At 37.4% G+C, this 21,731-nt stretch overlaps 2 protein-coding genes across 10 annotated transcripts in view; both read right to left on the bottom strand.

Moving 5' to 3' along the window:
- nf1b (neurofibromin 1b) overlaps positions 1-5,842 on the bottom strand; it is an 82,539-nt gene extending 76,697 nt beyond the window's left edge. For all 6 annotated transcript variants that reach the window (XR_013815626.1, XM_079805419.1, XM_079805420.1 and 3 more), the window contains exons 1-2: positions 5,518-5,842; positions 1,637-1,780 (exon numbers count right to left, since the gene is read on the bottom strand). Coding sequence is in view for 5 of the 6 variants with exons in the window: in XM_079805419.1 (XP_079661545.1) it covers positions 1,637-1,780; positions 5,518-5,577 (204 nt within the window). In the remaining variant the exon portion in view is untranslated. The remainder of the gene's footprint in view (positions 1-1,636; positions 1,781-5,517) is intronic.
- Positions 1,729-21,731, bottom strand: part of ksr1a (kinase suppressor of ras 1a) — a 56,721-nt gene continuing 36,718 nt past the window's right edge. The window contains exons 11-20 of one of the 4 annotated variants that reach the window (XM_079805425.1): positions 21,488-21,529; positions 19,246-19,294; positions 19,101-19,164; positions 18,533-19,020; positions 16,438-16,534; positions 16,216-16,349; positions 15,802-15,933; positions 15,583-15,718; positions 13,872-14,005; positions 1,729-1,780 (exon numbers count right to left, since the gene is read on the bottom strand). In XM_079805425.1, coding sequence (XP_079661551.1) covers positions 1,771-1,780; positions 13,872-14,005; positions 15,583-15,718; positions 15,802-15,933; positions 16,216-16,349; positions 16,438-16,534; positions 18,533-19,020; positions 19,101-19,164; positions 19,246-19,294; positions 21,488-21,529 — 1,286 coding nt within the window. In that variant the 3' untranslated portion in view covers positions 1,729-1,770. Of the gene's footprint in view, positions 1,781-10,280; positions 11,407-12,839; positions 14,006-15,582; positions 15,719-15,801; positions 15,934-16,215; positions 16,350-16,437; positions 16,535-18,532; positions 19,021-19,100; positions 19,165-19,245; positions 19,295-21,487; positions 21,530-21,731 lie in introns of those variants that run through there. The other 3 variants (XM_079805426.1, XM_079805424.1, XM_079805427.1) reach the window with 3 other exon arrangements.

The raw sequence follows: 21,731 nt of genomic DNA, 5'->3' as shown, positions 1-21,731 counted from the left end.
AAAATAAATAACAAAAAATCTGGAACCAAAATATTAAGCAGCACAACTGTACACACAACTGTATCAACAACATTGATAATAATAAGAAAAGCTTCTCAAGCAGCAAATCAGCATATTAGAATGATTTCTGAAGGATTATGTGACACTGAAGACTTGTGACACTTAAGGATGCTGAAATTTCAGCTTCGAAAGGCACAATATGTAATATATTTGGATTAAAATAACCAAAAAAACGCTAGAACAATGTTACATATTTTGTTGTTGATTTTAAAATATATAAAAACAGAAAACAGTTCCTTTTAAAGGTGCACTATCTAACTTTTCCGTCCACTAGAGGTTGCCTATTCAAAACAAAGGCGTAGCTTGATGACGTCAAGTTTGAGCGCAGAATCTTGGGACAAGTGGTCTTCACCTCACAGTCGGTGGAAAAGAATCGGGATAGGACCATAGACAGTAAAAGAAATGGACACGGCGACCCATAGACTTCACGGACGACGACGTAGATGTGACGTGAGCAACCTGTCCGACAGTGGCAAGTCTTCTAGTAGTTGTGCAAAGTGAGATCTGAATCACGTTGTTGAAATATTTTGTCCCGTTGCTTTTTGCTCTCTATGGGCTTCTCCACATGCTTCTCCCTTAACTTTATCGGACTTTATGCCTCCACGTCCCCCCCTTGCCGATTGACAGTAAAAGATTGCCTGCGAGCTTCTCCTTGGGTCTATACGGTAATTTCTTAACTGCGCGCCGAGAGTCGCGTGGTTATAATGCAATCGTTAGCCTATTTTTTACATTCTGTGAGTGAGATCCCTCCCCTGTGGGCGGGTTGAAAACATGCGGAACTAGCTCCTGTAGTCTCTGGCCTCTGGCCAAAAATCCTCCCGTCTCAGGGGGATATGAGGGGGTAAAGTACCATAATTCGAATAACGAAATACTACCGGGTTTCTACTGATACAAACCTTAATGTTAAATCACTGAAGTAACCCTTTAACGTTACTGTAGTATGAAGCAGAGCATGACCGAGTGTTGTGGGAGCTGAGCAAGGCCGCTGGAGTGATTGTTAATAAAAGATGAACGCAACACACGCCTCGCGAGCAGCGGGACTTTTATTATGCCACAGTCACCACTGCCATTTCCTCTTTTCCGGTCATGAGTATGAGGTAACGCAGCTCTTTTTATCATATGAGATACATTTGAGTGTGCTGAAAATGATGTCAGGACGTTACCCAGTGCGTTCAATCGGCAGCTGCTATGGCACTTGTTGCATACTGCAGTAAGAGTAAAGCGTTTCTGCAAAATAAAACTGAGGGAAACGCAGATATGAAGCAATTGACAGGCGAATCCCTCACACGTCCCGGTTCAATGGTTAAAATAGCAATTTCCTCACGATTTACAAATAGTTGGAAACATTTGGGATATTGTAAGTACTCAATTGAACAAAATATATAACGCTGGCCTAGTGGTTTTTGGATATTTTACTGAAAAAAATTACACAGTGCACCTTTAACTTATATTTTAATTATATTTTGCAATATTAATGTTTTACTGTATGTTTGACACCAAACTTTTGAACAGTAATGTACTTATTATAAAATATTTTAAATACACACTAAGTATGTTATTGTGTCTATGTACTCACCATGTTATTGACATTCTTCAGTATGTTGGTGAGTCCACTGATGACCAGAGAGAATTTGTACCTGGAGATGTTGATCAGACATTCCTTATTGTGTTCTGTGCTGATCTTAGTGTGTGTATTCTGCAAGCCGACTTTCACAGGAAGCTAAAAACAAACAAACATGCACAGTCAGGCTGTGTTCAGGAACAAACACATGCATTCGGAATTGTGTTCAGAAGCAGTTTCACTCCACAAACTGGATGAGAGAGAGTGAATAGTGACTTTAATTTATGGTCTTTTAAATTACACAAACCTATCAAATGCCTCAGAAAATTTGAAATACACTGCATTCGTCATATGAACCACTTTTAATGGTCGTCTTTTGTCATTTTGGATCTTGACAGTACAGTCACCATTTATTTTCATTATACACCGGTAGTCAAAAGTTTGGAATAATCAAGATTTTTTTTTTTTTTTGGAATAATTTTTTTTTTTTTAAAGAAGTCTCTTCTGCTCACCAAGTCTGCATTTATTTAATCAAAAATACAGTAAAAACATTAATACTGTGAATTATTATAATTTAAAATAACTGTTTTCTATTTTAATATATTTAATGTATATATTTAATTTAATATAAAATGTAATTTATTCCTGTGAAGACAAAATAGACATTAATATTTTATTTAACAAGGATGCATTCAATTGATTCAAATAAAAGTAAAGACATTAATAATCTTACAAAAGATTTATATTTCAAATAAATGCTGTTCTTTTGAATATTCTATTCATCAACAAATCCTGAAACGTTTCCACAAAAATATGTTTTCAATATTGATAATAGTAATTTCAGCTTTGCCATCACAAGAATAAATTAAACAAAAGAATACATTTAACAAAATAATAGAATAAATTAAAATATATTAAAATAGAAAACAGTTATTTAAACAGCAATAGTATTTCACAATGTTACTGTTTTTATATGTATTTCTGTATATTTCTGTATACCTGTATTTTTTATCAAATAAATGCCACCTATGTGAGCAGAAGAAACTTCTTTTAAAACATAATTATTCCAAACTTTTGACCTCTAGTCTGGTATATGTAAAAGAGTAGCCAGGATATTCTTCAAACATTCACATGAGAGTGAACGAATGATGACAGAATCTTTTAGAAGGTGAACTATTTCTTTAAACAATATGAAAACTTTTTTTTTTTAAACTTGCTTGCTGGGCTACAACAATGGTTGCAAACATCTAGATTTCAAAGAGCATGTCGGAAAATTGCTAAAACCAATCAGTGGCACAGAATCTCATTTTGGGATTATCCAGAGCTTAGGCCAAGTTTAGCATCATGAAACACCCCTAATCTCTGCTGAACTTCAATCAAACTGCAATGATCCCAACACAGCCCAGTGAGCCCACAAGCCACCCTTGACCCCTTCAACAAGACCCCTCTGCCTCCACCTGTTGGCTGGACACCCTCTGAACTGTGTCTATATACTCTACACCACTAAATCTGGTATTTACCACCAACAGTAATAAGGCTAATTTGGCTAAAGACAAAGAATTCCTCGTTTGTTGTTGCAGTACCTTTAGCAAGCATTGGGGGGCAACAGCAGCTTGTACCTTCTAAACTGTGTTGCCAGTTTAACCTGCTCAAAACATAATATTTCCCCTGATACTCATAGACTTATGCTCTCAAAGAGTCAGTTCACCCCAAAATGTAACTTCTGTCAACATTTCCCCACAAGTTTTTGAAGAAAATCCTGTCAGAAACTTTTGTGAGCCACAGAAGAAGTAAGCCATGAGGGTTTGGAACAGCATGAGGGTGAGTAAATAATGACACGATTTCTTTTCAAAATGACATCATTCTGTTTCAAAGATGGCGATCTGTTGAGTCTGTCAATGTTTATTTGGTGTCTGGTCGAATTTTTGTCATAAACTTCTAGACATTTATCACGTTTCTGCAGTTAAAACATTGTACACACAGAGGCCAATCTACTCAAATAAGATGAAAAGAAAACAGACATAGTTTAACCATTGACAGGCTTTCACCAGTCTGTGGTAAACAATGGGTTATATTTCTATCTTATAACCTGTTTCATAAGTACAACTGCAGGTTTAAACCAGTAGAATCCACACTAAAGAGGGAGAGTCATCATTGCACAAGATACTTATCATACTGAACACCACACAACATACCTCACTGAAACCATCTGAAGTAACCCAATAACTCTGAAGAGATATTAAACTGATGATGCAGCTCTTAAATAAGAAAGTGAAGCTGTGTCGATCAATCAAGGGTCAGCTATGAGGTTGGTTCACACAAAATATGAAGTGTAAGTAGTTGGATGTAGCTAACCTTCATCTCACATGATCAAGTTCCTGGAGCAACAAAACAGGACATGTTCAAACCATCTTAGCTGTAATTTTACCCTCTATAGGCAATATTATCTGACAAGACATCTGCTTCATAAATGCATTTTTGTAATGTTTGTGCAACATTAAATGGTCCCCGACTTATGAATCAACCTTATTCACATGTAATTTACTATTTATTATGCATGTGATTACACTGTTTTTAAGATGTTTGGGCAAAAATATGATGTTTAAAACTGAACAATATTTTCTAGGCTAAAAAGCTATCAAATGTTTAAAGATACCAAAGATAACTATTAACTATCAAAATTTACCTCCTGCTCTTTTTATGAAGCATTGTCTAAAATTATAAGTAACAATGGTTCTATAAGCAAGAATTGAATTTGTATTTAGGTACAATCTCGATGTCTATTAATTAGAAAGCAATCAAAACATCTAGAAACTTCTTTTCTTTCCTCTATTAGATTAAAGTCACCATGAAATCAAAATTCTTATTTTTTTATGGAATACTGCAGTATTCATGCACTTTTCGTAATCTTTAATCGAAATAACTTCCCCTCCCTTTTTCAGTGATATTTCTTTTCTGATGATGTGTTTAATGGCGTGAGGGCGGGGCAAGTCGTCACTCATATGACATCACAGCAATAGCAAACCACAATGATCCAATGATCAAATTAATTCTCATCTCTTAGGACCGTTTACACAACACCATTTTCAACTAAAAATTGAAAACTTTTTATGCGTTTTGGCCGTTCATTTTACATGACAATGGCGTTTTGGGGCCCTGAAAACGCAAACTTTTGAAAACGGGTTTCAAGGTGGACGTTTTTGAAAACGATACCGTTATTGTATGCACTTGCGTATTATGTTTTCAGTCTACAGGTGCTTAGAGTGTCTTTACATCACCAACTACTGGCCTGTCATGAATAGTACAGCATTTTTTTGTCCTTTTCGTGAATCCATGTGAACGTTTTTGACAAGGTTGTTAAAAACATGTTAGTGTTGTCTGTACAACACAAAGGAAAAAACTTTTCTCTGTTCTTTAGTACACTGTTGTCGTGTAAACTTAGCGTGCGAAAGCTATATTATGGTGGTAAAATTTTGGCTTGGCACATAGTCCAAGGCTATAGTGATTGGTCAATAAGAAAGTTCATTGCTCTCTGATCTTTTTTATACATATAATAATTGGTTGACAAGCACACAACTCTAACCCTAAAATCAGTGGTCAGTAATTGGCTGAAAGGAATAATATCCAAGATGAACCCTTGCCCTTTGATTTTATGTTAGTAGGGGTTGTTTAGGTTTAGGGTTGGCAAGAATGTGGTTCCAGGTTTAGTAAAGGATGCTGAGCAACATGTCCTACTAGATTAGTCCCGTCCCGTCCCGTCCCTTTAACGTTGTTATGGGACAAAAACATGACAGCATCAGAATGAGATGCTGCACGGATGCGCTGCGGCGGCGGCGGCTGCGTAACTGCGCATCCGTGCAGACGAAGCGTTCAGAGATGTTTAGATGAGCTCTGACCTGCTCGTCGAATCGGGTGATGACGGCCTGGACCCACTCCACGGGCTTTTGCGCCGCCATGGCCGCTCACGCCTGCACCTCCGCCACTGATGATGATGAAGATGATGATGAAGTGGAGGAGGAGAGAACGCCTTTTCCGCGGTCCGCGACCCCTGCGCTCCTCGATCCGTGCCGCGCTGAGGGCGGAACGAGGGGCGGCTCGGTATTCGGTCTGGTCGGTGTCAGAAACAGCAGCATGCCGCCATGACAGTGCCGGAAGTTTGAATCCTCCGATCCAGCGAAGCAGCAGCAGCACAGCAGCGGTGCAGATGAGAGATGAGAACACGAGTGCGCATGCGCCAGCAGAGAGCGAGCGAGCGAGCGAGCGAGCGAGAGAGAGAGAGAGATTTTGTATAATGTTTTCATTTATTTTACTCTTTATTAGTGCTGTCAAACGATTAAAATATTTAATCGCGATTAATCGCATTAATGTCATAGTTAACTCACAATTAATCACAATTAATCGCACATTTTTATTTATTCTAAATGTCCCTTGATTTCTTTTTGTCCCATTATTTTTTCTTATTTTAATGCTCGTATCAACATAGAAAAGTGGATCGGCTTGCTTTGTTCAAATGTTTGTTTTATTGAAAACAACATTGGCATACTTTAGTGTTCGATTTCACACCAACATTCTCACTTGGAGCAAATAATCTCACACAATGTAACACTGCCCATCAATAAAAGGGTGAAACAAATACTTTGTTGCACAAACAGCCCCTTCAACAGCCCTTTCTAAGGGATCAAAACAGGGTGATACAAAATAAAATTACAAAGTGCACATGCAAGGTAAACTAGGACTCCGCGTATAGTGCAGTTAAACCAGGGGTCGCCAACTAGTGAACTCCGGTCCGAATCCGGACCGCGAAGCCTTTTGACATAATGAAACAGTTAACGTTGCAATGCTCACTGTTACTACGTTCAGACCCAGACGCGCGGTCATCCGGTCAAGCATGCAGTGAAGAAGAGACTGATGGTGCGCTCACACCGGACGCGAATGACGCGACATGCACACCGCTTAATCCGCGCCGCAGAATGTCTATTTGCGTCTTTGCATTGACTTAAATCACTCGCGCAAAACGCTTCATTCGCGTCTGGTGTGTAGGCTACGCACCATCAGAGCAGAAAGCAGCGCTCAAGACAAGCACTTTTAGTTGAAGACCCCTGAGTTAAACCATGGCTTAATACGTTTCTCATTTCGGCGTCTCACGCTTGCCATCCACGTCTACTCTTTTAATGGCCCAAACGAGTGCGGGCAGCCGCAGCGTGCCTGATGTTTTGTTTCCGGTCTAGCTACATCCGGAGTGGTGTTGTAGTTTTTCTAACGTTACTAGTTGTTGCAACAGCATGTGAAAAAACTACAAAGTTTGTTAGACCAAAAAGAACGTTAATCTCGCGATAAAAAAATTGACGCCGTTAAAATAGGTTTGCGTTAACGCCGTTAATAACGCGTTTAACTGACAGCACTACTCTTTATATATATATATATATATATATATATATATATATATATATATATATATATATATATATATATATATATATATATATATATATATAAATTCTGTATTTTATATAAAAATATAATATACATATATATATATATATATATATATATATATATATATATATATATATATATATATATATATATATATATATATATATATATATATATATATATATATATATATATATATATATATATATATATATATATATATATATATATATATATCTTATTGTAAACGGTATTGGTGGTATTGCCATGACTATTATAATATAAATAACATTGGACGTGAAATTAATTAAGAGAAAAAAAAACTTTAAAATTTATTAAAGCCAAAAAAAGACTAAAATTCTTAGAGAGAGAGAGATTATTTTTTTGTTATATTTATGTTTTGTATCTATTTTTTTATTTAAATTGTATTTTGTATTTAAACTAAATTCAATACTGCTCATATAAAACTATATTCTATTAATATTATGTACTATTTATATAATTTATTTTATTTTTATATAAAACTACACTATTAATATTATACAGTATTATTCTTACATAAACAATATTTATGGTATTACCATGACTATTGTTTATAATAAGAATATTATTGGACATGAAATTAATTAAGAGAGAAAAAATATACGATAAAATTCATTAACTGAAACTAAAATTGGACGTGAAATTAATTGAGAGAAAAAAATTATACTATAAAATTCATTAAACTAATTAAAAAGATCTAAAATTCATAGAGAGAGAGATTATATTTGTTTTTTAAATTTATGTTTATTATTATTTTTTTAATTTAAATTATATTTTCTATTTAAACTAATTTCTATATGTTCATATAAAACTATATTCTATTAATTTTATACAATATTATTGTTTAATGCGTGAGGGTTAGGGTTGAAAGCAATAGTCATTCCAATAAAGCTTCTTGGACATTAAATTAATTGAGAGAGAAAAAAATATGTAAAAAAAATAAATAATAAAAAAAACTAATATTTGTATAAAAACTCTAAATGTAACAACAGCTCATGTCACACCTAATCCAACATATACAAAATAATTAAACAATAGTAATGTAACTCGTGAAGTTGTGTGTGTAATTTCTTTTTTGATGTTAACAATCATGTAGGCCTAAATGTAAAAAAAAAAAAAAAAATTATAGGTCTAAATTAGGAAACTAAATGATATTTTAGTTTGTGTAAAAGAATATAATTCAAGTCTCTATTATATAGCCACTTTCCAGTCACATGCTGTAAAGGAAACAGGTTCATGAATCTAGGGAAATGCTGAAAGAGAGAGAGAGCGCAGAAGAAAGAGCAGCTTGTTGCAGGCAGTGCGAGGCGCTGTGTGAGTAAAACTCAAAGAGATGCCGGAAACAGCATGGTCGATGCAGAACAGTGAACGCTCTCAGACACAGAGAAATTAGAAGCTGCCTCGAGACACAAAGCAAACCTTTGTGAAGAGCCCTGGAGCTCAAACCTCCACAGTGGAAACAGTGAATGGACAGTTTCTCAAGAGTCTTCAGACCTAGTCATGGTACTCACAAGAATATGGACTGCTGACAACAAGCTGCTGGGTTCACAGTGTTTTTAACAGTTCATTTACTCACTGACAGTTGATGCCCTAAAATTAACATGCACATTTCACTGTTCTTTAATGATAGGCCATATTAATTATTGAATAAAAACAAAATGGTCTTTTATTTATTAATCAGTATATAAAACGGCAGGGTTATATCTTTCATTGACACTGAGGGAGTTCTGTCACTCCAGTATTCAGATATCAATGGCAGAACTGTCTTAAACTGTTACAATTCACACAAACTCTAAATATATGCTTAGTTACAGTCTTGAATAATGTTTTTTAAAGAATTATCTAAGCATATTTTCATTTTATATCAAGAACATGAGCTATAAGGGCTTCACTGTGCTAGTTAAGTTGTGTGAACCTGTGCATTGATAATTTGACCATGTTTCCAGTTATGGACTCCCTGAAGTGAGACAGTGTAACACTGACCCCTAGAGGTCACTAGCATAAACACACTGAAAGAAACAGAATGATGAACTCGTGTCCCCCCCCCCCCCCACCGCAAATAAAGTGTAAAATCTCCAAAGACATAAGTTATTTTCATCATTATAAATGTATATAAAACGCAACTGTGCTCCATGAGAAGGATTTTTGTCCTAATTATGCTTAGCTATGTGCTCATATGTGCTTACGATGACACTGACAGTCTGAGGCAATGGTTGTATATTTGTCCACCGTTCCCCGGTAAAAAGTTCCGACTAGTGGTCGACTAATACAGGTTTTTGAATTATAGTGGTTGACTAATACAGGTTTTTGAATTATTTGGTTACACACCACATTCTATCAGGAATATTCATTTCACATAGGTCTGGTTCGCATCTTTGTTGGGACTCTCCATAGGCGTAAAGATTTTTATAGGCTCACTGTACAAACTAGTATTTTCTATTCTCTATAGGACACGTAGGCTTACATCTCGGACAGGTCTATATTATATATGCGTGTTTACATCTGGAAGTGTTTGCTCATCTGCAATGTATAGGCCTACGTTTATAAGACATTTCCTGTCAGATGTCAAATAGACGTTTAGAAAATGTCTTTAAGATGTTTATGATATAGAATGTATGTAAAACTGACATAAAGACCATCAGATGTTGGTTAACAGCTTTCCAGACGAAGTGATCTTTAACAGACTTATTGCAGATGTATACACCCCTAAACCTCCCCATCACACAAACGTCTAGACATTAAAATTGTCTTAAAACATAATTTAGTATGTTTATTAATCCATTTCCCTCGTGGGGACCACTGGCTGGTGCCCACAATGTAGGTGATTTCAGGTTTTACAATCCTTGTGTGGACATTTGGCCCCCACAGTGTAATATAAACCTGTACACACACACACACACACACACACACACACACACACACACACACACACACACACACACACACACACACACACACACACACACACGTGTAGGCTACACAAGTGTGTGTTTATTGCGACATGAGAAAATATTTAGACTTTTCATGTTTCTTCCTCTCTGCGACACTTCACAAGTCTCTGCAAATCCCCGGGATCTTTTTAAAAAGTTTCCAACGTGTATAGATCTGAACACAGTCACGTGACAAGCTCGATTTTATTGTCTTTCAAGGATGAGAACAGACAGTGTGTACAGTAGCCACATGCAATACAAAAATATGACTGTACATGACATGTATCGACCCATTCTAAAAAAGTTTTTCCATGTTTTTTTTTGTTTTGTTTTGTTTTTTTCCATGAAAAAATATAAAGAATATTTACATCTGGGATAGCACAGCAGTACCTATTCAAAATGTCATGATGTACAGTATATATATATATATATATTTATTTATTTATTTATATTTATATAAAATGTCCATATAAATATTAAAAGAATTCTGTTCATTGACTGTACAATAAATAAACCATATTTATACATAAATATTTTACATTGTCATTGATATTTCCAAACCACAAAGTCCAGTCTTTCACGAAACAAACAAACAAACACACACCCTTCCACATACACAACGTTACAAACACGCACGTTACACACAAACACACAGTTCATGTTTACACAATTTATGGAACACTGTTCTGCTGGGTTCATCGAAATCTCACTTTAATGCAAGCGTTCAGCATCTTCGCTGTGGAAAATCAGGACCTATAGTCAGGCGAGAAGATGCACATGCTTCTCTTTGGCTCATTTTTGCAATCTGTTGCAATAACCCACACCACAGCTCAATAACTTACCATCAAGAACATTATCATTTGCGAAAACAAAATGTCTACTATCGGACACCATGGAGGAAGAGTGACAACTAAAGGTGTGTTAGCATGAACCAGACGAGCCAATCAGAGACAGAATCAGCGCATGTCACACAGGACTAAGAGGCACCAAGACCACGAGAGAGGGAGGGAGAGGAAGAGAGAGAGAAAGAGTGAGAGAGAAGGAGAACATCTTTGCAGTGTCATGGAATCCTGCGAATCCAACAGGAAATGTGTCACGTGATGTCACAAACCGGAGCAGGAGGGGAAGAGAGAACCAGTCGCACACTCCGAAAACAATAGTAGGAATCAGAATTTTAAAAAGGGCAAAGCGTTTCATTTTACGCATCACCACGGCAGTCCCCCATCCCACCACCCACGGAACCAAAGAGAGATAGAGACGGAACAGCAGGCGATGTTAGTTTGTAAGTCCAGAAGAGGTCAGGCTTTCAGCAGGCATGCAAGGCAGGGCCAGGAATTGTGTTTTGCATTGCTCATGTTTCAGGCACGCGGCTACAACCTACGACAACAAGAAATAAATGATAGACAAAAAAGAAAGAGAAGCAGATTAGAGAGACAAAGCGATAGTTCCAGAGTTTACTTGAATTTACAGTAGGAGAGGAACATAGCAGTAAGACAGAATTTAATAAAGGTGCACTAAGAATGCTGGTCGGTACCAGGGGGGTTGGCTCCATGGGGGGGATTTACAAAAATAAACTACATAGTATTTGGCTAGTCATCTGCTTTCAAGATGGCAGCTACATTGATGGACCTCCTTTATATACATAACAGATTACAGATATGACTGGAGTCTCCATATCAAGCGAGCTTCCTTTTAAGTGGAAATAGATTACTTAATGCATCTTTAGGATTAATAAGGAATATACTGAAAGGTTGGAAAGACTGCACACATCTTCATAAACTTGACCAAACTGAAGAAATTATTCTATATGTAGTATGCAGGGCTGCCAACTTTTGAGTTCAGCTAGGAGTGAAAATGCAGTGCTGTGGTATTGACGCAAATTTCACGATTAGATTCATAAGCTTTTCAATTTGATTTCGATAACGATTCAATATGGTTTAATTTGCATATATACATAGCTATATAGAAGGCTACATGTTAATTTTTCTCAGAGAAAAACTCAGCATTTCCCAACTAATGTTGTAAACTATGCAGAACACCCTATCAACTATCAAGTTGTGTAACAGACGTAGGCCAGTAAGAGTTGTGTGTTTAACCCTCACTCCCCCGGCCTCAAGAGGTGCACTAACAACTGGCGCTAACTGCTGACGCTAACGGCTGCGTGCTTTAGCGTCCTTGTTAGCACGCCCTCCTCCCATCCCATGTTTTTATAATATAAAAATATAGTTATAATAATAACTTTTTAATAGTAGGCTATTAAAGTAACAATATAATGAATGTGTGTAATCTCCTTTCCAGATTACATTTTTCTCGCCAACTAGTTTACGGACATTTAATGGCTTTTCTAAGGTAACTGTAACGTTACACAAGCTGTTTTATCCACGGTTGAAACATTGTTTGAGCTATTACATGAGACATGATGCATTTCTGTAAATTCAACATACCCTCTGATGTTTATTTATGATTATTTTGTGCTGTAACTAGTAAAAAGGAAGAGATGATCAGTTCATGTGTTCCGTGCTTCAACTAAGGCACTACAGCAATCGGTCACACCACATTAAGAGCGCCAAAACTACATTTATTGTTTGAATTTCGTAATAAAATGTACAAAATACAATAACTGAGACTGTTAACAACAATTAACTGTTAATAACCTACTCTGTCTTGTCTTTCAGCACACTGTCCATGTCCTCCGTAATGTTTTCTCACTGTGTGTGTGTGTGTGTGTGTGTGTGTGTGTGTGTGTGTGTGTGTGTGTGTGTGTGTGTGTGTGTGTGTGTGTGTGTGTGTGTGTGTGTGTGTGAGAGAGAGAGTATGGACGTGTGGCATGAGAGTGTGAAAATGGCGTCAGTTGTGTGGCTGAATGCATGAGAGTTGGCAGCCCTGTTAGTATGTAACAAACATTACAAGCAAAAAAATCCAGGAATAATAATTATAACAATAATAAGTATTATTATTATTATTATTATTATTATTATTGACTGGCCATCCGTCCAGGGTGTTTCACTGCTTTCGGCCTGATAGGTTTCAGTATCTCTGAGACACTACATAGGACAAGCAGGACGGATGGATAGATTGATTAATATTATTGTTGCAATTCATTATTATGAATAATAATAATTAGTATTGTTATTTAAATAATTATAATATCCTATTAGACATCCCACCCTGGAAAAAACGAATTTCCGGGAGATGGCACAACATCCCCCTTCCACCTTAATATAAAAATGATATTAATTTGCTTAAGCTGCCTAACACAGGTTCGCTCATTCAATAGTAGGATATTCGTGCGTGAAAGTGCAAGTGATGTAGTTGAGTTGTGATGAAAAAAGAGGCGAAGGTCTCCACAAAATCCGAACGCAAGTGGTCAAAGAAGATGCATTTGAAACGCGTGATAATACCAGATGTGACCACTTGTGATCGATTCACTGAAAACGCATTTTAATACCAGGTGGAAACAGGCTTTCTCTCTCGCTCGCTCTATTTCCGGTATATTGTATATAATTTGCGGGTGTCAGGGAGCTGCTATAAATATGTGGGAGACTCCTGGAGAGGTGGGATGTGTGTTTTATGATTATGGATAGATTTTTCCAATTGAAAAGTTACCAGTGCTGATCATCTGAACAGAGACAACCGAGACATTTACTGCCTGCTGATAAAAAATAATGAACTGAACAAGATAAAAAAAAATACTGTAAAAATACTAAAAATAGTGAAGAGAAGACCAGGCAGGAAGTAACCAAACAAACAACACTTAAAAAGTGTGTCATCATTTCTGCAGACTGTGCAGGTTTCACCGGTTTGTTCTCTTTTTACAGTGTGCCACATTCTAGGATACATACTCTGCAGACTTCCAGAAGTGCCCAGGGTGAGAAAGACGGCGGTTGAGTTTGGGCAGTTTCTCCAGCATGTCAGCCAGCTGTGTGAATGTGGGCCGATTACGGGGGTCATATGACCAGCAGGCAGACAGAATCTCCTGTGGGACAGAAAGGAATCCAGCAGTAAGCACTAACAGCTGAAGTTTGGTTGGTTTTTACAAGGATACCTCATTAAGTGCTGATGTACCATGAAATTAAATGAAAATAATTTATGAAAACAGAACTATTTTCACAAGGGCTCGCAAGAAACAAGATGAAGAATGTTAAACTAAATGTGACACTTTTTTTGTGTTTCAATGTTATTTCTGATGCGATTTGCTAATCACTGTCAGAATAAGCCAGTCAGTTCAAATGGGAGGACTGAAGGGTGATATGCAAAATATTTTAGATTATTAACTATAAACATAATGTCAAACAAATGTTATCCTTCATTAAGATAAAACTATGAAAGTGTGATAAATTAACCTCAGTGATATTTTGCATTGATTGACAAATTCAGTAAAAATTATTCTGTAATACCATTTGTATTGCCAGACATTTTTTCTCCGTATTAATCTGATTAATTGTATTAATCTGACCGGTCAAGTTTCCTAGAGCTGTGGAAAGACACTAATTAAATAACTACATAAATAAATCAAATAAATTATAAAAATAATAATGTATCATTTTTTATAATAACAATAATACAACTATTTTATTATCATTTAATATAATTATAAAACAATGTAAATATTAAAGCTGCAGTCTGTAACTTTTTGCGCTCTAGTGGTTAATAAACTGAACTGCGTGCGTCTTGCGGAAGAACATTGCAGCCGGAGCTACTTCTCTCTGTTTATGTCTATGGCGAGTCACGCAGGGACTGTGCTCCTCCGCAGCGGTTCCTACCAGTCTGGCCTGAAATAGTCCCAATATAAACATTTATTATAAGTGTACCATAATGATTCAGGGTAAGACAAAAACACGGTTTGGAAAATGGATTCATGTTGTACATTCTCATTATATAATTTTTGTAAATCTTGAACACAAAATAAGTTACGGACAGTTAAAATAATTTTTGCTTATAATTATCTATTATAATATTTATTTATTTATTATTTAATGCCATATCAGCAGCAATGTCTATATTCAAGGCAGTATTTAATTTTTTAAAGAATAATTATGATTACAATCACTTCAATACATTTACAATAATTTAACAATTTTGTCTTAAAAACAATCAATATACAAAATCAGACATATGTCCCAAAAACAACAATTACATAGAATCTTTCAATTTAATAGTATAGTTTAGTTTATTGTCCTTACGGAAAATCTTTTTGCATCTGTGGAAAAACATTTAACATTTGATTGAAATTCTCAAATTATTCCAGGAGAAGCCTTTTAAAAAAATATCCATGAACATTGTCTAATATCATTTAAAAAAAGAACATTCTATTAAAATATGTTTTGCAATGTTTTGAAATTCTTACACAAAATCGCAAACAGTTTTTTCTTCATCTATTATAATATATTCATAATTATAATTATTATAATATATTATTATTAGTTCTATATGGTCTAGCTGTTATGTTACCTTATTTTCACCCAGGCAGTCTTGGCGTGGAGTAGTGTAATTTCACTGCTATCCCACTGAGCATGTGTCAGATAATAAATAAACTTAAAATGTGGCACTCACCGTGACCTCTTTTCCTAAGTTGATCTCTGCCAGGACCCTCCTGATGCCCTCTCCGCTGCCCACCTGCCAGATGGTGGCCTCCACGGGCTGACAGGTGATGGGCCAGTCTCTCGCCTGCAGCTCGTACCAGATGGTGCTGAAAGAGTGCAGATAAAGGCCTCATGTCAACGCTGCTCTGTTTGGGAGACATTTATGTCTAAAGTCAAGTATATTTCTCACCCAAAGGCATAAACATCAGCGGCATTAGAAAACGGAAGCCTGTCCTCATTGTTCCCGGGACTCATTTTACGCACGATCTCCGGAGCCAAGTAACAGATCCACCCGTGAGGAAGCTTCAACTCGTTTTCACGTCTAAAAACACAACAGATCGGTTAATCAACTGATTCATGATAACAATCCATGTGATCATGAGTTAAGGTGCAGCCACGTTAGCACGCAATGAGCAATGAGCATAGCTCACACAGAAGTCATTTCTGTTAGTGGCACATTTGCGTGACCAACATCAGTGAAATCTGCATGGTGAACTTTTTCACCCTCACATGAAACTCCGGAACACCGGGTTCCTCTGAAATGACTGCATTTCGCCTGTGAAACTTCACCAAGCAAGTAAATGTGAATGCATCTTTAACTTACCGGCCCTCCTGAACCACTCCAGAGATCCCAAAAAGGCCAAAGTCAGTAATGACAACTTTATTTGTGTCATGAAAGACATTTTTCGATTTAAGGTCTTTGTGAACGATGCCCTTAGCATGAAGGTAGCCCATCCCCTAAAATACAGGAAACACAAGCAAGACTTTAATCGTACGAAGCCATACAGATATACAACACATCCACCAATAAACACACAAACGCCACCTTCACAATCTCCTGTGCAATCTGCCGAGTTTTATTGATGTCCAGTGTGTTTTTCGTGTCCCTCACGACGGAATACAACGTCCGGCCTTTGCAGAAACTATAGGGAAATTAAAGACATGCTTGTCAGAAATCAGTTGTCGACCGGTTTGCCACCTGCATGGAATGAGACTAGGGCTGTGTAACTAATCAAATAGACGCTACACCCCATTTTTATAGCATGAAATAACTAACTAAAACCAAACTCAATGGACAAATTAACACTTGAAAATGCTTCTGCATGATGAGAACTACCTAAAATGACAGAAACGATCTTTGGAAAAAAATTATTTGAAGTGGATTTTTTAGTTTGGCATCCCATTCGATTATATGGAGAGGGCGGTTTATGACCTATACTGCAGCCAACCACCAGGGGACGATCGAAATGCTTTGGCATCACTTTTCAGGAATTTTGGGCACACTTGATCACTAAATTACTCATATTAGGTTTTGGTCATATCATCCACTCATAGGGACAGATTTACTAAATGCTTGCACCAGTGCAAGTGATGTTTAAAAACCACTGTCAGTATTTACTAAAGACGCGTAGTGAAAAGATAGCGATGAATAGGCGTGGATGGTTATTTTTGCAGCTGACCTTATTGCATTTGTAAGAGTTCTGCTTTCAAAAGCAAAATTTACCGTAGAGTATAAATAAATCACATTTATTTATCCATTTAAAACACAACATGATTCACTAAGGTTTGGGTAGCCAATTTACTGGTATTTGCGGCCCTTATTTAAAGGCGGCATGAAATAAAATTTTACAATTCGTATTTTTATATTTAATATTGTAGTGTTTACTATAACTGATTTATCTGTGCACTTCATTATTTTTTTTAAATACCGCCTCTCAGAAACCTGTCACTGATCGTAGCAATATGGTGGTTAGGTGCATTTTTCTCAGTGTACACAATACCTTCTTCAAGAAGGACTTGAGGCAAAAAGAGAGAAATATATGAGAAATAAAAGCTTTTTTTATGTAAAAATTACTCAATATAGTCGGACGAAGAGCTTGTCGGGATGGCTCGCACTTAGGAATGCAGCGTGTGTGAACGCGCTTACGGCGCGCCCCTCTTATAAGGGAGAGCTGAGAAAAAAGTTTTACAGAAATAAAGCTATAAAAGGCTTAAAATAAGTGAAATCTGTAGCATAAACCAGCGAAAAGTGAGGAAATATGCTCAGTAACGTATGTAGAAAGATTTAGAGAGAAAATACATTTATTTAAGAGATAGATCGAGTTTTTCTCCACAACTGAGCGCAAACTTCAAATCTGCCTCCATTTTGTTAGCAACGCCCAACTTCCAACGATCCAATCAATTCCCAAAGGACGAAATCAAGCCTCGCCCTACATTTTTCCTAATTTCAGAAGCCGTTTCACTCGGATATACGTCACAATAAGGAGAAAAAGACGATCTCAACTTCCGTTTCACGCCGACTTTAACGCTAAAAAACATGTCTTAAAGAGATAGTTCACCTAAAAATGAAAACTGTGTCATTAATTACTCTCGTATCATTCCAAACCTGTAAGACGTTCGTTCATCTTCAGAACACAAATAAAGATCTTTTTGATGGAATCTGAGAGCTTTGTGTCCCTCGGTTGACAGCTACGCAACTGACAATTTGACGCTTCAAAAAATTAATAAAAGAGATTGTAAAACTAATCCATATGTATTGAGCGGTTAAGTCCAAATTTTCTGAAGCGAAACACGATCGCTTTAGATGATGAACAGATTGAATTTAGGTTTTTATTTGCATATAAACATTGATCAGCGAGCATAAACAGAAGATCAAACGTGATGTGTAACACGAGAATGAACCTCATTGGTCCTTGCGGAAGCTCAAATGTGCCTTTCATTTTTGGGTGAACTATCCCTTAACATGGCTGCATCTGGCCTTTCATTTGCACATTGTGAGTAGATCACCCACAGAACTTTTATGGGATTGCAGTCTCACGCTAATTTGCCATTTTGTAAATCTTACCCATAATAGTGTTAAATAATCATGATTACAATATTGATCAAAATAATAGTGATTATGATTTTATATGAGACGTTACCTGGTAATGATGGCAAGATGAGGCGGGGCCATGCAAGCTCCCATAAAGAGGACGACGTTCTCGTGGCGCGTCTGTCTGTAGTTCATCACCTCCTTTTTGAAGAGCTTCAGGTGGTCCTGGTTGTTTCCGTCAATCTCCAGGAGCCGGATGGCCACCTCTCCGTGCCAGCGGCCGCGATGAACCCTACCCCAGCGGCCCTTCCCGATGAGCTCGCCGAGATCCAGCTGCTCAAAGGGAATGTCCCACTCCTGCAGGTAGACGCTGGTCTGGCTGGCCTTACGGGAGATGGGACCCTTCCAGTGGGTTCCTCCTCGCGTGCTGGGCAGGTCGTCCAACTCGTCTCCTTCATAATCTCCTTCTGAGCCTGGGTTCAGCTCTTCCATATCCTCCTCTTCATCCTCAAGCTCTTCCTCTTCGTCTTCCTCTTCCACCGCTACATATTCTTCCTCCTCTGCTTCTATTTCCTCTTCTTCCTCTTCCTCCAGTTCCTAGACAAGAGGAACCAACCACCATGAGTTTTCTCAGCAGTGATGGGAGCATTACCATATCACTTCCACACGCGTCTCACCTCTCTGTCGTCTTCCTCATCTTGTTCGGCATGCATCTCCTCCACTGACGGCTCGATTTCATTACTGTGCACAAAATTAAACACTATGACTGAATGCAGAACATGCAGCAGTATAGTTAAGCTTCTGAGAAGAAAATTTGCTTACACTGTGTCTGGGAGTCCATCTGAATGAAGGATGGTGGAATTGCACACGTCTGTGAAAATCATGAAAATATTGATAAACTGAAAGAATATAGACTGACACTGTAAACAAATTATTTCTATTTGAATGGATACAGAATTACTGATATTATTATTGCTCATTGTAACAGTAATATAATGTGCAGTGTCATAAATCACCAGCAGGGTGCAGCTCATCTCACAAACTACTCCTGAGCAAAAACCAAATCAAACCCCAGCATGCAAAACATGCAAAACACATTCCTTTAGACACTGCTCAGATTTGCTCAGAGTTCAGTGCAGACTAGATGAAAAGACTCTGAGACTATGCTAGCCATTTTGGAGCTGAAAATCTGCTGAAATTCTTTGTTTCTCACTGGGAATTCACAAATATATGGAAATAAGTATGAGGTACTTTATTAAGGCCTTATACCCGCAAATGTGGTGTTAATGGATCACCAGTAAATTTTCAGAATAATTTATTATTTATATAATATTATAGTATTTGTTAATATTTTGAATTAGCTTTTATTTTTATATTTTCAGTTTTCATTATCAATATTAAAGTTTTTGTAAATTTCTTAAGCACTTTTCTTATTTTTATGTTTTAAAAATGTGTCTGTTTTATATAGCTTACATTGTTTATTTTAGTTTTCAACTTATTTTACTTCAGTTAGTTGCTCATTTATTTGAGTTTTTCATCTAATATGCATTTTATTTTATTTCAGCTTTATTTCAATTAACAAAAATGACTATTACTTTAAAATTGTAGCTAATTAATTTGAACAATATTGGGCAAAATGTATTTATTTATTGTCCTTTTTGTATAATTGTATTAATTTAATGTTATTTGGAATATGCTTTTACTAAAAGACACTTTATTTAAAATAAAAAGAAAAGACATTGGGGAAATTCACTAAGGGTACATTTTATCCTCTGCTAGCGAAATTACACGGCAAGAATGGAAATATACAATACTGGATAGTTGCAAGACTGGAGATTATAGTGCTTCATACACCGATCAGGCATAACATTATGACCTGGTTTGTGATGGCTAGACGACTGGGTCAGAGCATCTCCAAAACTGCAGCTCTTGTGGGGTGTTCCCAGTCTGCAGTGGTCAGTATCTATCAAAAGTGGTCCAAGGAAGGAACAGTGGTGAACCGGCGACAGGGTCATGGAGGGCCAAGGATCATTGATGGAAGTGGGGAGTGAAGGCTGGCCCGTGTGGTCCGATCAAACAGCGCGTCTGTACTGTAGCTCAAACTGCTCAAGAAGTGAAGGCTGGTTCTGATAGAAAGGTGTCAGAATACACAGTGCATCACAGTTTGTTGCGTATGGGGCTGCATAGCCGCAGCCCAGTCAGATTGCCCATGCTGACCCCTGTCCACCGCCGATAGCACCAACAGTGGCACGTGAGCATCAGAACTGGGCCACGGAGCAATGGAAGAAGGTGGCCTGGTCTGATGAATCACATTTTCTTTTATATCACGTGGCCGGGTGCATGTGCGTCGCTTACCTTGTACACACAAGGCACCAGGATGCACTATGGGAAGAAGGCAAGCCGGCGGAGGCAGTGTGATGCTTTGGGCAATGTTCTGCTGGGAAACCTTAGGTCCTGCCATCCATGTGGATGTTACTTTGACACGTACCACCTACCTAAGCATTGTTGCAGACCATGTACACCCTTTCATGGAACCGATATTCCCTGGTGGCCGAGGGCTCTTTCAGCAGGATAATGAGCCCTGCCACAAAGCAAAAAGGGTTCAGGAATGGTTGAGGAGCACGAGTTTGAGGTATTGGCTTGCCCTCCAAATTCCCCAGATCTCAATCCAATCGAGTATCTGTGGGATTTGCTGAACAAACAAGTCCGATCCATGGAGGGCCCACCTTGCCACTTCCAGGACTTAAAGGTTCTGCTGCTAACATCTTGGTGCCAGATACCACAGCACACCTTCAGGGGTCTAGTGGAGTCCATGCCTCGACGGGTCAGGACTGTTTTGGCAGCAAAAGGGGGACCAATACAAAATTAGGGCATAATGTTATGCCTGATCGGTGTATGATACTAACGATGCATTTATATATTATGATATGACGATCCTTGATCACCATTTAAAGGGTAACTGCGCTGAAATATTTAACAACTGTTTATTGAATTTGCACCATTGAATCCTGGATGTCATTATGAGTGCTGAAGAATTTTACACACTTTGTGTTTGTTAACTCACCAGGGAAGATAAACTGCTGTCGGTGCTGAAAATAACAGGCAGCTTTGCCACAGAGAAGGAAGACAGGAAGAGAGGAAGACAGGCAGGAAGCAGACAGAGAGACAGTTTGAGGTTAGAGTTGAAGTCCCATTATGCTTTATGTTGAGTTAGGATGTTACATGCAGATACAGAGTCCTGAATATCAGCTTTCTTTTACCCAGGTTTAATGCGGATGTCTATTATGTATTAATCAATGTAGTATTTG

This window comes from Gobio gobio (genome assembly GCF_949357685.1).
Source record: "Gobio gobio genome assembly, chromosome: 22".
Classification (NCBI taxonomy): Eukaryota; Metazoa; Chordata; class Actinopteri; order Cypriniformes; family Gobionidae; genus Gobio; species Gobio gobio.
Note: the sequence above shows the minus strand (reverse complement) of the source record. Positions and strands in the feature narration are given on the sequence as shown.